The sequence below is a fragment of the Trachurus japonicus genome, chromosome 9 (genome assembly GCF_045865225.1).
Source record: "Trachurus japonicus isolate A0001 chromosome 9, Traja_1.0".
Classification (NCBI taxonomy): domain Eukaryota; kingdom Metazoa; phylum Chordata; class Actinopteri; order Carangiformes; family Carangidae; genus Trachurus; species Trachurus japonicus.
This window is the reverse complement of record NC_140915.1, coordinates 21,033,618-21,049,889: the sequence shown is the minus strand read 5'-3', so window position 1 is coordinate 21,049,889 and position 16,272 is coordinate 21,033,618. Positions and strand designations below refer to the sequence as shown.

The 16,272-nt window shown below is 41.8% G+C and overlaps 1 protein-coding gene across 4 annotated transcripts in view; it reads left to right on the top strand.

Annotated features, from left to right (window-relative positions):
- aopep (aminopeptidase O (putative)) overlaps window positions 1-16,272 on the top strand; it is a 69,550-nt gene that overhangs the window by 23,516 nt on the left and 29,762 nt on the right. For 2 of the 4 annotated variants that reach the window (XM_085786504.1, XM_085786503.1), the window contains exons 9-14: window positions 5,572-5,674; window positions 5,876-5,983; window positions 6,526-6,569; window positions 8,865-8,925; window positions 12,538-12,600; window positions 13,921-14,007. In XM_085786504.1, the coding sequence (XP_085642630.1) occupies window positions 5,572-5,674; window positions 5,876-5,983; window positions 6,526-6,569; window positions 8,865-8,925; window positions 12,538-12,600; window positions 13,921-14,007 (466 nt within the window). The other 2 variants (XM_085786506.1, XM_085786505.1) reach the window with 2 other exon arrangements.

The window sequence follows — 16,272 nt, the reverse complement described above, 5'->3', positions numbered from 1 at the left end:
TAACCCAGTCAGGAGTTAACTCTTTGCAAACAATGTGATCACTTGTTGGCATTGTGCATTTCATGTTGAATGGAAAAGCCTCTTCACAGGAAATGACACTTGTCGCACAGTACACTATTGACATTCACACTTGCAAGAGGCCATACAGAGTGTAACAGCAAATCAATGTGTTATTGATTTCATGGCACTTCTGCTCAGCACTAACTTCTAACTATGTCACTACGCTAATGACGTGTTGTCATCACACAATTGAAACACTTTTGAATTAGTTTGTAGATTCTAATCTGTTCCATTTGTCCTGAACAGTGTGTGGTGTGTTGTACCTTGGTGATACTACAATTCAACTCATTTGTTGCTGTTCCATTTTTATGAGCTTAAAGGGACAGTATGGGACTTTATTGGCTTTTTATTGACAAAAATCAAATATCGCTTTCATAAATACGTATTTCACTGAAGTGGAATCGCGCCCGCATACAAACGAGCGCTTTCTCGTACCTTAGAATGAGATGTTACAAGTCGTTACAAACATACAGGGGGGGTTCACCGAACCTTCTCTGCCATGTTGAATCGCCATGTTTTACGTTCAGTGTCACCGTGGCTGTAAGTAACCACAAACTCGGGCCGCTGGAGCTTCTCGGCTCGGGGAGAAAGTTTTCCAGACAGCGCCTGTTAAAACTGTCACCACCGTGTAGCTAGTGTGAGGAAGGACGGAGGCACTGGTGTTGCCTTCAGGTGCAGTCAGACACCTGAATGACGCCGTGAGTGACGCCGTCGGCAAACCGACTGGATGTTATTTTACTCGACGAGAGAAAGCCGGTAAAACGTGGGTCAGGTAAACAATACGACATCGCCATGACAACATATTGTCACGCCTGTATTGTTTTGCCTCGTGCTGGCGGACTGTTTGTTTACATAGAGGCTTGTTTATCCTGATACATGCAGCGTGTGTTGTTTTTCTGACTTCTGCCCGAGTTTACGTAAACGCAACAGCAAGAATACGTGCCGACATGCAACCGCACCGCTAGATGGGGGTAATTGTCACATATTGTCCCTTTAAAGACTTTGAGTACTTTAAGAGTGACTGTATTTGGAAACTGTTGAACTGCTGATAATGTCCAGTATTTGTTGCAATGATAAATCCTCACAGTTCTTCTTGTACTGTACAGAGTCAAGTTAGTTTAGTTTTTTTTTTTAGTTTTTCAGTGTGCTTTTTAATTTCAGTTTAGTTTTAGTCAATTCAACATGTGATTAAAACGTTTTGATTAAGTTTTTATTTTAAGGAATAGTTTAGTTTTATTTAGTTTTAGTCTTATTTTTGGTTATTCAGGTGTTGAGAAGAAAGCCTTGAATTGTTGAAGATTTTCTGTGAGAGATCCCAAGAAAAACAAATGTTCCCATCATCCTCAATCCTCATCACAATACATTTACTTTTATCTACCTGGGGGGTCGTACTCGAAACAATCCCATGTGGCTCATATTATTTGATCTGCAATTCAGTTTAGTTTCAGATAGTTTTGCATTGTTTATTGTAGTTTTTATTTAGTTTTCATTTTAGTAAAAATTTTCATTTTTATTTCAGTTAACTAAATTATTTTTTCACTGCTGTTTTAGTTTAAATTAACTGTAATAACCCTGTACAGAATATGTGAGTGAAAGGGTTAAACATGCCCATGAAGCTGTGTCTCTGTCTAGCAATTTATCAGGGTGTTCCCCCATGCAGCAGACACACGGGTGATTAGGAGGATAGGGATTAGGTTTCTCTGCACCTGACAGGGTTAAGTCAACAGCACCAAACCAACAATCGAAAAATGCAAACATCATCTGCACTCACACATAGATGGAGACATGCGTGTCCGTACACTTGGATGCACGCGATGCATACAGTATGTGGCACCTGAGAAAATGCCATTTCTTTACCTTTACATCCTTTAAAGTAATTTATAAAGCATGTGGCAGCATGAAGGACCCCTACTACAGTAGCATCTTAATGAGCCAGGTCCAACTTGTACTCTATCAATGTTTTTAGAAGCATCAATAATCAACATACAAATTCTAGTCAACCTCGGTATTATTAACTCATCGTTACCAATTTACAGTTTTTTCTATCATGATGACATTTTATGATCATATTGTGTCATAATTTTACAATCACTTTTTTACAGGTCTGCAATTTCTACATTATTTCCTAACACTTTCCAGTAAGTCTCCTGGAAAGCACTTTGCAATTTCAGCCAGTATCTAATTATATCCAGTAAATTGCTATGTAATGTCTTTTAGTGCACAGCAGGTTAGCTGAACATGAAAAAAGCAGACTACGTATATATATATATATATATATATATATATATATATGTACTATGTTCATATAAGGAATAAATAATTTCAACTACTAAATGAATGCATATTTTCTTATTCTTCATTGGAGCAGTTCTTTCAAAGAAATCCCTGTCTGGCCTGTAATTAGTCCCAAATTACTACTTAGTTCTTTCCAGGAAACTTCCCAAGAAAATGAGTAAGAAACGAGTTGGAAATTATGGACTTGTAAATATGTGCTGTTGTCCAAATTAATGTTTAGAAGCAAAACTACACTGGAGCATGATCCTGAACCTTGGCAACAGTGTGGTTAAAATGAAATCTCAGCTCCAAGGTATGCTTCTTTTTTTATGCTTTCATCAGTGTTTTTTCTCAGTGATTCACAGCTCAGGTGTCATTGTAAATGATTGTAATCCCAGTCTCTGTTTAGTGTTGGTTTCCAGTTATGGATGTGACTGACTCCCTGGACATTCCCCTGGTCGTCCAATAATTAACCTTTCACTTTCTAGTTGATCCTTTGAGGAGTGAGACAGCTAATGTTGTTCACTTCAGGCAAACATTAAGTGTTATTTTGTATGTATTTTACCACTTGTTATATCATGATCTGTAGCATCTATAACCTAGCATTTAAAAAAAAATCTAAGATAGATTGCTTGCAAGTTCTTATATGGCTCCATTAGCATCACAACGGTGTGGAAACATTATATGAGTAAACACAAACTGGTTTCACAATGAGCAGGAAAATATTAGAGAGGGCCTAGTAAAGGCAATGGAAGAGTAGTGGGATGTACAGAAAGATACGTGCAACTTCCACACCAGTTTACTCACACATACACACAAATAAGGGCTAAACGGCAGGTTGTCCTTTCCAAGTTCAGTGGGTCACAATCGACACCCAGTGATCCAGCAGGGGCCCAAGTGGCCTGTGTTTATCAGTCCATTTCAGATGAGTTATATTTAGGGCAGCCTGGGCCAGACGCCATTCTCCCTGCTGATTTACTGGGCTGCTGGGAGTGCTGCTCTACCTTATCCGGTTTCCACAGTCAACCCAGTGTAATTTGTCAGGATATGGCTTGCGGAGCTATAAACCTCTGTGTGTGCGCGTGCGCACATGTGTGTGTCTGTGTGCTCGCGTTTGACATTAAGTTCTGTCAGTAATAGCTCCTGATTTCCTCCCGCTCTTTTTCTCTCTCTCAATCTCAGACACACCCAGGTGTGTGCAAGGCTACACACACACACAGACAAGCTCCCTCCCTCTCACACACATGGCCTACCAGTCAGATAAGAGCACCATTTATTCTGAAATACATTGAGCTATTGTGTGATTCTCCAAGGCAGCGAGCAGCGATTCCGCTTAAAGCTGTAGTAAATCATCTCTGACAAAGAGAGACGGCAAAGACAGGGATTTACACATCCATACATCCCTGGGCTGGACAGTGGAAAGGGTGGAGTAGTTCCTTTGTCTTACACATCGGTGATGGATCAACGTTTTGCCTCTCCCTGCTCTGCCGCTGGTGTCTCTGACGCACAAAAGTGACACATTTTCTCTTCTGGAAATACATGTTCTGTCATAGTTTTTTGTCTTTTGCCCCAGTCCCTCTTTTTCTCTGTACTCCTCTGCTACACACACACACACACACACACACAATATTTCCCAGGGATACGGCACGTCCTGCTGTTGTAAAAAGAGTCTATTTCATCTTATCAGCAGCAACAGACAGACATGGGCACCACGGGCACGAGACTGGACAGAGAGCAAGTAAAAAAAAAAAAACTCCATGGAAAATATTATTGCCATTTTATAGGGAATAGGTAAATGAGTCATTTTCAAATATTTAAGACGATTATTACAATTTATAATGTAAGTTCTCACCTGTTGCTCACATGCATTACCAGTGTGTTTTTATAGTTAATCCATATGACCAGTGGCAGGCTCTGAATATCGGCAGCTTTTCATGTACAGACTCTGAGGATCATTACGAAGATCTTCCAAAATGGATTTTCCCCAAACCAGGTCATTGGTATAGTCACTTTCCTCACACATAACATTTATATGACATGCACTGAGCCACACAGAGAAGGAACACACCCTCATAAGCATGATGAAAGTCCTTGTAAGAGTGTCCAGTTGAATTTAGAAATTCCAGGAAGCTGATGACTTCCTTTCTCAGTCCACTGAGCAAAACCTAACATTCCCGTCTATCTCCTGTCCGCGATTTCTCCCACTTCTCCTCCTCATCCTCCCCTTCATGTCCTCAGCCCTAATCTACATCATCGCCCCTCCATCCCTGCTCTTCTGCTAACCATGCCTGGACAGAGACTCAAATAGATCAAATATTTGAACAGCTCAAAAAGATTAATCATTGAGCTTTTATGTCACACTCACGAATCTGTATGAATAAGAATTTGGATGTGTGGTCTTCCTGATGGTGTGTGTGTCTGGCCCTGTCATGAAGTGGTCCTGTGGAAAAGTGCTAGCCAGTGATGAAGAGTGTATTGATTGGTGGGCCAGGCGCCTTGTGTATCGACTTGGCAGGAGGGTGATCCTTCAAGGCCTTACTATTGGCACACTGAGTTAATCTGCTCAGCTTGATCAATACTGGCTAACTGAAACTATCATTGCACAGCATCCCATGTCAGTGCTCTGTTTGTTTGGCTTTTATTAGTTTTATGTGTGTTTGTCCGTGTGTTTATCGAGGTTGATTTGTATCTTTGTGACAGGGAAAGCGAAACTCAGAGCATGGCTCTTTTGTGCCTGTAAGACGGGGATTGGGGGGGTGATGCTTCTTCGTGGAAGTGTTATATGTTCGCTCGGTGAGTCATGGGCAGTAAAGTCGGCGCGCGGTGCTGTGAGGTCATATAAACACTATAGCATGCTATTATAAATCTGCAGCTTGATTTCCAGCCTGCCTCTGGCAAAATACGGCAACTTGGCAATGTGTTGGCCATTGAGAGGGCCGGCTGAGTGGCTGGATTTAGTGTTGCTGACAGTGTATTCTTGCTCTGTTGAAAATGTGGTTTTCCTGCAACTAAAATGTCTCTAAGAGAGGGATAAAATAAGAACTCAGTGCTCAGGTTCTCTCTCACCATCCCACTGTTTTTGCCTCTCCGTGTTTCTACCTGCCTGACTCATTTTTTTTGTGAACCACTCTGTTTACTGTGTTCACTTAATATCTCCCTAGGTGTACTACGTATGTGACTGTTTTCTTATCTCTGTGTGTGTATTTTTGTTTCTCTGCTCTGTTTATGCTTCTGCAGACCCAACATGGAGAACACTGGTCAGGTCAGCGAGTCCGGCTCCTCCACAGTTAAACATGCCCTCAACCCTGACAAAACCTTCATGCAAGTCCACTACCTCAAGGTGAGAGATGACTGTAGTACAAGCAGCAGGCAAGAGATGATGGGAGAAGTAGGGAAAGAGGGAAAATGAGGGATGTATAAAAACCTAAGATGTTCTGTTAGATGTGCTTGGAGCTTGACTTGTAATGGATGTAGCTGTTGCCGTGGAGTTTCTCTGATGGGTCATGTTTTTTGTCTTTACTTATCTTGTCCTTTTGTCCAGGGTTACTTCCTCCTCAGGTTCTTGGCCAGTCAAGTGGGAGAGCGACAATTTATCGACTTCTTCAGATTATTTGTGAAGAAATACCACGGGCAACTCATTTTGTCTCAGGTGAGGCTGCAGTATAGGAAATTCATTTTTACCTCATTAACTTAATAGAGAATCTTGATGTTGACTCACAGCTACTTCAGAGGCTGTTTATAAAATCGGAGCACAGATTTGAACAGTTTTAATATGACCTGTCTCTCAGGCGCAGTGTTATTTCCATACTGTAAATTAATTGGAGGCTGATGTGAGTTTTATTGCTGCAATAGTTGAAAATGCTCCAGCTTTTTTTTTTCCCCCAAATTGATGACCGTACATCAGCTCAGCCACATTTGTTTATCCTGTTGAGGCCATGGGTCTGAGTGATCACACCTGGAAGTCTGTGTGTATGAGTACATGTGAGTCGGTCTGTGTGTGATACGTGATGAGTTCCACCTGGCTCCTGTTTCTTCAGTGGCAGGTTGAGTCTTCCCACTAAATAATGGATGTAACATAAACACTGCTTGACCTTGTCCTCCTGACTTAAGATCAGGTATGCCTTTCTCTTTCTTTTTTTTCCACTCCCACCTCCCACTAAATGCCTTCATTTTTAAATTTTTTTTTGACAGGATTTCCTGCGAATGCTGCTGATTATCTTTCCCGACATTGAGAGGTATGTAAGTGGCTCTGAATAATGCTTACAGTAGAGTTCATGAATAATGAAAAATACCTTGATGCATTAAAGGTTCCCTGTTTTCCAGTTCCAGCAAAATTAGAGATATATTATTCATCAATTTTCTCTTTTAACATGGCCTCAGGAACTTTTTTTCTCTTAAACAGTCTGTAGATTTATTGTCAAACATATGAGCATGTGTTGATTTGACCGCTGTTCTTTGCCTAACTTGGTCCTGCTGTGGAAAACACGGCCAGAAAAGCTTCCAATACCAATCCTGTTAAGAGAGCAGTCTCGTCCACTCTCATATTAATTGAAGTGTAAAAGGATAACTGCTCCTCCTGCTCTCCTCCTCTGTAATTTTCTCTCTCCCTCTCTGCACTTGCCTAATCATTCAGTTCTCTATTTCTCCTGATTGCCTCATTAACCTCTTCTTCTGCCTGTCTCATCATTCCTCTTTTCTCCCTGTCTGTCTTTCACTCTGTTTCTCCCATCCTCAACTCTTCCTCTCTCTTCCTCTGCAACCTTGCCTCTGCTCCGAATGTTGTCATCTTTCCCTTTTCTGTCATGTGGAACATGCTGCTCGGTTGGCAGGGATTGACTGAACTAAACAGAGGGAGTTGAGAACAGTCAATATTTGAGTCGGATGCCTCTTTCAGTAAACAGCCCACTAGAAGAACAAGGTTTAGGATTAGAATAGACACTACAGTGGGTGCAGGGTCATATATAATGTCCTTTGCCCAGACTAAATGATCCAAAAATAATAATTACAAGACGAAACATAAAAATTATTAACATACATTTTAAAAACAATAATACATTGATTTCTAAGATGCTACTATTTTCCAGGAATCATAGCCAGTCTTTCCCCTGTATCAAGATTAACAACCTGTAGAACAGTTTCCATTCTCAACATGAAAGAACAAGTATACACTGTTACAGTGTGTCTTGTTTGCTTTTGTGAACCTTGACATTTATTATCTATCTATCTCCTATTATTAAAAAGTATATGATAAGTCATGTGGTCTAGCAACTGTATTAATCTTTTGTTTGGCCATAAGAAAGCTATGCTCACATAATCCCATGTAATCCTCCTCCATGGTGCCTAACTGTTGGTGTGGCAGATGTTTAGTCTTAATGCTCTGTCTATGGTTCAAGTCCATGTGCCAAGAGCGGAAATTTTCTTGTGGTAAAGTACCGCGTGACGTTTTTAATGTCCACTTTCTGGGCAAATTGGTACTTTATTGGGAATATTACCTCTTCTGTTACACTGTGGAGTATAAAGAGAATTTTATGGTCTTCAATTTACTGAAGGCCCACTCTCCATCTGCCAAAGTTGTCAGCAAATATACAATAGGAAATGACACAGTAGGACTGAGACTTTACTAGTGTGTGGAAGCAAGGAGCTCAGATTGACCTTGCAGCAAAATGTGAGTGCTTCTTTCTGAACCATTTTTAGCTACACTTGTAGCGGTGTGGCTCAGTTTGTAAATTGGTCTGTTGGCTTGTTGGTCCAGCACTTTGGTCCAAAGTGAAACACCTCTGCAGCTATTGGATTTAGATTTTGGCAGAAGCATTCGGCACTCAGCATGTTATCATGGTAACATTAGCCGTCATCTCAAAGAACTTTTGGGCAGACAAAGTACATACTGTAAAAGATGACAGAAAGTTGTCGGTGTCACAAAGCCATGGGAAAATGAAAAATAAATGTATATCTGACACTATCAAATTATATCTTTTTCTGTAAAAAGAAAAAGGTAAAGATTTTTTGTTAAAAATAAGTTAATTAATTGACTATTGGAGAGTTCTGCTGGGTCTTCCATCTTACCCTCGTGCTAACTAATGGGGGGGGTTATTCTTCAATTTGGTGTGTACTTTGCATACTTTATAGTGAGCTAACAAACTGCGGACTGCTTGTGTATGTTTTCATTCACATATCTTTTCAACCAAGCTACGTTGCTGTGTGTGTGTGTGGTATGCAGCACTTTCTGTGGTCAAACCCTGCCTACACTTTAGCCCCTACACACAGACACACAGAGACTTGCTTTACTGTACTGTATACTGTATGCATACATCCAAATTCAATTCATTGTCTGTACATGCCTGTTTGCTTCTTCCTTGTATGGGAAAGTGGGTGTGCCCCTCTTTTTGTTTAAGGTGTTGGCCTGGCCCTCAAGTCTGCCATGACCCTAACAATATTTTCCCAGAGCCGTGTTTTCATAGGGTGTCTTGGGCAATAACAGTCATTTCTACAATAATAGAAATAATACTAACACTTGTGCCATTGTGTTCCAGAAAAGGCCTCACCCTCAGTGCTATTTATGCTGACTGGCTTGATCGACCGGGAATTCCAAAGGTATGAGGACTCTTTCTTTCTTTCTATCTTTTTTCTTTCTTTCTCTCTTTTTTTTCTAAATTTATCAAAATCTAAAATTGAACACTGTTGTTACTGTAATGCAGTGTTCATTGACATGCTGTTTCATAATTAAGGATATAATATGAAAACAGTGTACTATATTATGTATTTGTAAATATTGTATACCAGCTACCAGCTACTTAATCAGTTAAGCTTATGTTATGATGAATAGCTCTTAAAGTAAAAAGTAAATACTAAATATAAATTTAGGCTTAATTGATAATTGATAATCAAATTAATTTATTTAGATCTTGGAGTTCACAGATATTATGTCTTAACTAGTAATGACTTTACTTATACAGTATTCTTGCTCCTATTTGCTTATTTTTCACATGAGATTAAACCCCCAAATTACCACTTGCCATTTTGGTATATTGATTTCTTATTTCTGGTTATGAGAGGGAGTGTTTTTTGATCTTTGTGTCACTATTGTCACAGCTGTAGCTTTCACTGTTTTACCCTTGTCATCAGTATGTAAAACACAACCTGGCTTAATTTGTGCTGTAGTTCAAACTGGCTTTGAATGCCACTCACTAAGAATCACTGACTGCAAATACCTACAGCTTGTCATCCTTTAAAAATTACTCAATACGGTTTGATATCATTGGATCAGCTAGATTTTAACTTTAGTGTAGGTTAAGATGTTCAAAGTTCAAACCCAGCAGTTTGTGGTGGCTACAGATATGAGTGTAAACCATAATAACACATGTAATATTTGTGCAAGGAGTGTACCCTAAACAGCTGTTCTTGGATGGCAAGAGCTGCATTGCATTCGTCTTAATGCATAACAACTTTAAACAACAGTGTAACTCATTCTGAACATTATGTCTCCTATTAGAAGTAAATAGCTGCTAATATATAAATACTTTAGCTTAAATGATGTGTGACTATTAGCCCGTAGCCATACATGGTTCTTGATGACAGCATAAAAGATCACCTCATACTTGTTGCTCAACTTGAAGAAAGTTTTTGAATTTTTTGAAGTGAGTTTTCCAGACGATATCATGATGATGACCTTCATTCCACTTCAAATTATGATGAGCGTGACTAGTGTTGTTGCAGTCCACTTCATTTTATCATAGGGATGTGTGGGTGTGTTACCAGACTGGTACTGCTGTTCTGCCTCGGCCCTCTAATAGAAAGAGACCCAAACCCATAGATGCTGGTATTGCAAGGCTACACACACACACACACACACACACACGTGCGCGCGTGCACATACACTCATGCAATCAATCCACCTTAACAGCTTCTTCAAACCTCCCATCTCCATGGTAACTGATCTTAATTATCACTGTGTGCATATGCTTTTTTTGTGTGTCTGTGCTTGTGTTGCTGTCTGGGAACCTTCACCTTCTAGATTATGTGATGATGTAACTGGAGCCTTTCAGGGGGCCTCTGAGGGTGGGAAGGACAGCGTGGAGGGACTGCTGTTTTCTCACACCTGATTGGGTGATGGCTAGAGTGTTCTCGCAGAGGTTTTTGTGTGTGTGTGTGTGTGTGTGTGTGTTTGATGTGCAAGCCACTGGCTAATAAGATCAGCCAGATCGATTGAAACCTTTTACAAATGCAAGTGCTTGTGTATTATGTACACTAGACACAAACACATTTTTAAAATCTCTCTTTCTCTCCCTGCCACTCTTGCTCTCCCCTCTCTGCCTCTCATCCATCGCTCGACAATGTGCTTCAATTGGAGAAAGGCAGGAAATGGTTTGGCCTAATAATAAACAATGACATTCACCGATCCCGGAGTAAGAGATGTGGAATGGGAAGGCCAGTGCCGGCCTATTTTAGACCCCACAGTTTAGATGAGTAAGCACTCCCTTTGGGATGATGGATTTAGGCTGAGATACTTTGTTTAAAGAAAGACTACCCTTTATTCTCCACAGCTTTCTGCCTGATAGCTTCTCCTACAACTTACATCAGCGTCTTATGTTGTGTCTTTTTCTGCATGGGTCATCATGGGGCAGAAAACGGTACAAGAGCTGGCACTCTCTCTTTTTAGAAACTAGAAAAAAAAGGTGATTTTTAAACATAATGCTCCCATCCTGATAAATGTTAAATCTTTATTAGGGAAAGTTCACACACAGTTGTTTACATTAAGGCAGCATTAAACTGGTTAGAATGTGACAGGTTTGGTTTAGGTATTAGACAAAAGTTCAGCTACTTTAATAATAATAAATAAATTGCTTTCGAAACCAAACTTTGGTATTGTTATTGTCTGGCCTTGTCTCTGGAATTAATAGATTATTAAGGAAATACAGACAGTACAAAAACACAAAATACGGATGGGCAGCGCTCATTAACTACTTCTTTAAACTGAGCAAGGGATGTGGTTTTTTTGCTTCTCCTGTGTGTTTATGAATGGGAGGGGTAACTTCTGAGCTTTGACAGTACATGTAACTTAATATTGATTCTCAGCGGAGAGACGCTACGCAGACATGGGCACAGGACGAAGACAGAGTTAGAGGTAGACAAAAGCCTTGCTATTCAGGGAATGGCAGAGGGGATCGAGGCAGCAAAAGAGCTATGGTTGGTATCTTGTTACACAATGCCAATTTAGTGTTTCACCACTCACTACATTCTATACAACCCACTCCAACACCTCCCTCTCTCTGTCCGCCTCTCTTTCTGTCCTCTGCTTCTACACACACACACACACACACACACACACACCTTCATGCTATTTCTGCTGGAGTACTTTTGTGATACTTTTGTAATACACAGAGAGACATACTGTGTAGCTATGGTTAGTGAAAGACATGCCTGAGAACATCTGTGGACTATCTATCAAGTTGTTTGAATGCGATGTTGCACTGCTGCATCTCGCCTGTTTGTGTGTGTGGTGTGACATTACAAAGACCTCGTTTCCATGTTTTCTGGTCTGTCTCGTGTCTGTCCCCCCCCCCCCCCCCCCCCCAACCACAAGCATACACACACACACACACACACACACACACAAAGACAAATATATACACAGCCCTTGCCGTCATCGCTGTAATGTGTGATTCACATCACTCAAGCCGTAGCTCTGCTGAAAGCTTAATAAGGTTAGAGAGTAAGTGCTGTGTGTTTGTGCCTACTAGCTGCTGCTCTGTGTGTAGGTGTGTTTGCGTGTGTTGGTGTGTGTGTGTGTGTAGAGTGGTGGAGGAGTGAATGTGTAGAGGACTGAGGTGACCATCTATCCTGTGGTTGCTTGTAATTCAGGTGTTTTTTTTCTATAAATCTCCCCCTCCTCCTCCTCTTCCTCCTCCTCCTCTTTTTATCCCTCTCCTTTCTCCTCCACTCTTCCTCTTTTCTCTCATCCTCCGGAGTCAAGTCGCGAGTTTCCGTCAGAGGAACAAGTGATCGCGCGCTTCCACCTCCTCCCACTCCTCCCACCTCTCCTCACTCCCTCCCCTTCCTGCTTTGCCGGGGCTCTCTCTCTCTCTCTCTCTTTCTCTCTCTCTCTCCTCTCTTTCTCTCTCTCTCTCTCTGCCTCTGCAAAGCATTCCACTCTGTCCCGATCACTTGCCCCCGGCTCACTGCTTTCCCTTCTTCTCTGTCGTTCAGTGGCTGTATGAAAGGAGCGCCGTGTGGTCACAGGCGAGGCTGGTAGAAGAAGTCAAAGCAGAGGTAAGCACTCTCTCCCTCTCTCTCTTCTCTCTCTCTCTCTCTCTCTCTCTCTCTCCCTCTCTTCCTCCTCCTCCTCCTCTTCTCTCTTTCCCTGTCTCTTCTTCTCATCTTCAGGGAGTGGCAGACAGACTTGGGGGGCAGCTCTCAGATTTGAAATATTGCACCTTAGACTGCTTGATGTGATTGTCATCTGATTCTCATCACTCTCCTTCCCCTCACTCAGTTCTGTTGCCACTGTCTCCCTTTCCTGCTTCCCTGTGTTTGTCTCTTCTCCGTCTCACAATGTTTGATACCATCTCTTATCTCCACCTCCCTTGCACTCTATCTACCTCTATCTATTGCTCCCTGTTCCAGTCTTTCCCTCTGTCTGCCTCTGAGTGAAGTGCGGCGCACACAGCGCTGTACATCTGTTGCGTGTCATTCTATGCTGCAGATCAGATTTCTCATAAATCCCCAATGTGTTTCTTAATTGTTTTGACTATATTCTCCAATTCTACCATTTATCTGTCTGATTAAAAAAATCTCTGTCAGACCTGAACAGAACATTTTTGTCAAATATATTATAAATTTAGATTCACAAGTACACAAGAAAGCTTGAGTGGTTTCACCTCAGAAATGACTTTATGTGCTGTTTCATTCTCATGAAACCTCACTTTTTCAACATTTAAGCTGTTTTTCGACAGCATTTTCAGCATGAGGCACAAATGGAAGCGGAGAAGAGGAGTCAGCGAGAGTTTGGCCTTGATAGTGATTGGCTGTTTAATGGAGATCTATGGTGTAGGGAGTTACTGCGCTCCAGGCTCTGTCACAGAAACATACTTACACTATTACTCTTTTGTCTTAGCCAGCAGTTTGTGTTGGTTATATATGGAGCACAAGTGAGCGCTGAAAGGTTGGAATTAATGTTAGTGTTTTAGAGAGACGGCACTGGTGGACATGCGTGTGTGTGTGTGTGTGTGTGTGTGTGTGTGTGTGCGTGCGTGTCTGTCCACTTTACACTTGATCACGGCTTGCATGCCAGTAGCTCCCTGAGAGTGTGTATATGTATATTCCTGTGTGCCTCTCCACTTGAGAGATGGAAAGTGCTTAAGTCTGTTTGTATTTATGTGACCACTCATTCTGTCTCCTGTCTTCTCTCTGTCATTATCATTGCTTCTCCACCTTTCCCCTTTTTTTTTTCTCTCTTTCACCATCGGGCCGGTCTCGTCGCTCTCTCTCAAATCCCTCTACTTTGTTGCCTCTCTCTCTCTTTTTACCTTTACACTCTCTCCTTTTTCCCGCCTTCACTGCCACCTCACCCCACCATCCTCCCTCCTGCAGGTTGTAAAATGGATTCTCCTCAGTCAGAGTCATCAGGGGAAGGGCAGAAAGCGGAAGAGAACAGAGCCCAAGGTGAACTACAAAGAGGTAGGAGACACTCTGCCGTAAGGCCTCTGTTTACCTTCCCTCTGCTCTGCTTCTAAATCTTTGTAGTGACTCTTTCATTTTTTTTTTTTTTAGAAATCTCTGTGTTTCTTTTCCTTTGGCTTTTTTCATTTGTGAAATAGCTGTGATTCGTAACTTGTACAGTGTTTTCATTTGTCTGCCAACAAAATTATGTTGATGCCGTGTGTCTGCAAAGACAGACTACCCAGTGCTTATTTAAGTCTTTGTTTATGTTGCGCCCTCCGCCCACATATTTAACCTTTTAAGAGCTTGTATACATCACATACCCTCTGTTTCTGTGTGTGTCTGTGTGTGTGTGGTCATGGTCAATGTGAGTGTAGGATGGTGTCTGTGTTTGTCTGGGGGGAGGAGTTGGTGAACACCATTTGGCCTCGACATTCAGGGATTGTATCTGGCCTTGAACCTTTGTTGCATCCTTCCTTGTCTTCTCCTGCTTCCTGTCACTTTGCTCTGTTTGCCACCAAATAAAATTAAAAAATGCCATGAAAATGAAACCAAAAAAAAAGGTGGTTTAGTGTGTGTATGGTTAATTAGGGCTCTCCGGGGACGGCTAATCCCCTCCACACACTAATTGACGTACACGCTTGCACACTCGCCTGCATCATTAATGAACGCACACTGATCTATAAACCACAGAGGGCCAGAAGTCATTAAAGAGAGTAGAGCATCTTTTATATATCACTTGCAATATGCTCAGACATTGTAGACAGAAACATTTGCAAAAGCCTCTCATCTTTTTGTGCATTACATTTTATAGCATGAATAAGTTTGGTAAGTGCCCCTGGGTGGATGGAAAAATAAAACACTCATTCATTGCCAAGAATAATATGTATATCCAGTGACTTTTTAGGGGTTTAACTCACTTACTTTAAACATACTTGGCTTTCAACAGATGTAATGTAAACTTTACTCCTTAGTAAAATTATACATTTCTAAGCTGTACCTAAAATTCATAAAAGCTCAAGTTAGGACATGATTTCTCTGTATTAGATTACCTTCAATTCCTGTGTTGTAATTTGGAGCACACGGTGAATGAAATGCCTGTGGAGTCTGCAGCCAGTGCAGCCCCCTTCAACCACCTGATACCTACTGGCGTATGTACACACACACACACACACACACACACACACATACACACAAATACACTTACTTCTAAGGGGCAGCAAAAGGGCCCCTTCCTGTGGGGGGGAGAGAGTGCTGAAATCAGCCTCATGAAAGAATAGCCAATTACTGTCCACTTGGCCATACACAATAGTGAGAAAGAGGAGGGAGGGACGAATGGACGGACGGATGGAGCGAGGGAGCAGGGGGATGTAGGGGCGGGGGTGTGGGAGGTCAGCGTTTGAAGTTACACCATAAAAGCCATCCTGAAAGGAAACACGAAGTGACCCATCCTCCCCCTCTCTATCCACCCCTCTCCCCTCTCCTCCCTGCGGCCCGGCCCTCTCCTCTCTCCTGCTCTCCTTCTCCCTCCCCTCCCTTTGTTTCTGTGTACAGAGAGTGCCCCATGGATGGACCAGGTGTATTTTATATTACTCCTTCATGTACTTCAAACGCCAAACAGCCCAATTTCTACTCAACCCCTCCTCTCTTCATCTACCTCTCCTCCCTTTCCCTTCCCTCTCTCTACCAGCCTGTTGCAAGGTGATAAATCACTCAGCAGACCCGATCGGCAAAGCAGGGAGAAACAAAAAAAAAACATTGGGAAGGCGGTTAAAACATGAGTTGGGATGAATCAGAAATGAAAATGGAAGTGGAGCATGGTACAAAGAGGTGAAATATGAAAACACTGACCATTAGTTGAATTGGAATGGAAGCATATGATGAGCTTTAGTGGAAAGATATAAGTAAGTATAAGTATAAGTAACAGAAAGTGGTAAAACAGGATTTTAGGAGCTGATGATTGAAGCGAGAGCAACACGAGGTTGATGGTTGTGAATTCCAGTGAGGTTGTCAATGTGTTGCGGACATTTGAGGAAATGAAGAGCGGAGTGGATTTTTGAAGAAATGAGAGAAGCACACGAGAGACTAAATATTACAGGGACTGGTCAGATGATGTAAGAGCGGTTAGGAGGAGAAGAAAGAGATGGTGAGGGAGGGAATAGAGAAGGCAGGCCTTTTAGTGGGCAGGAATTAGGCTGAGCCAGGGTCGAATTTAGCGCTAATGACATCATGGATGATTAGGGAATACACACGCACGCACGCACACACACACACACACACACA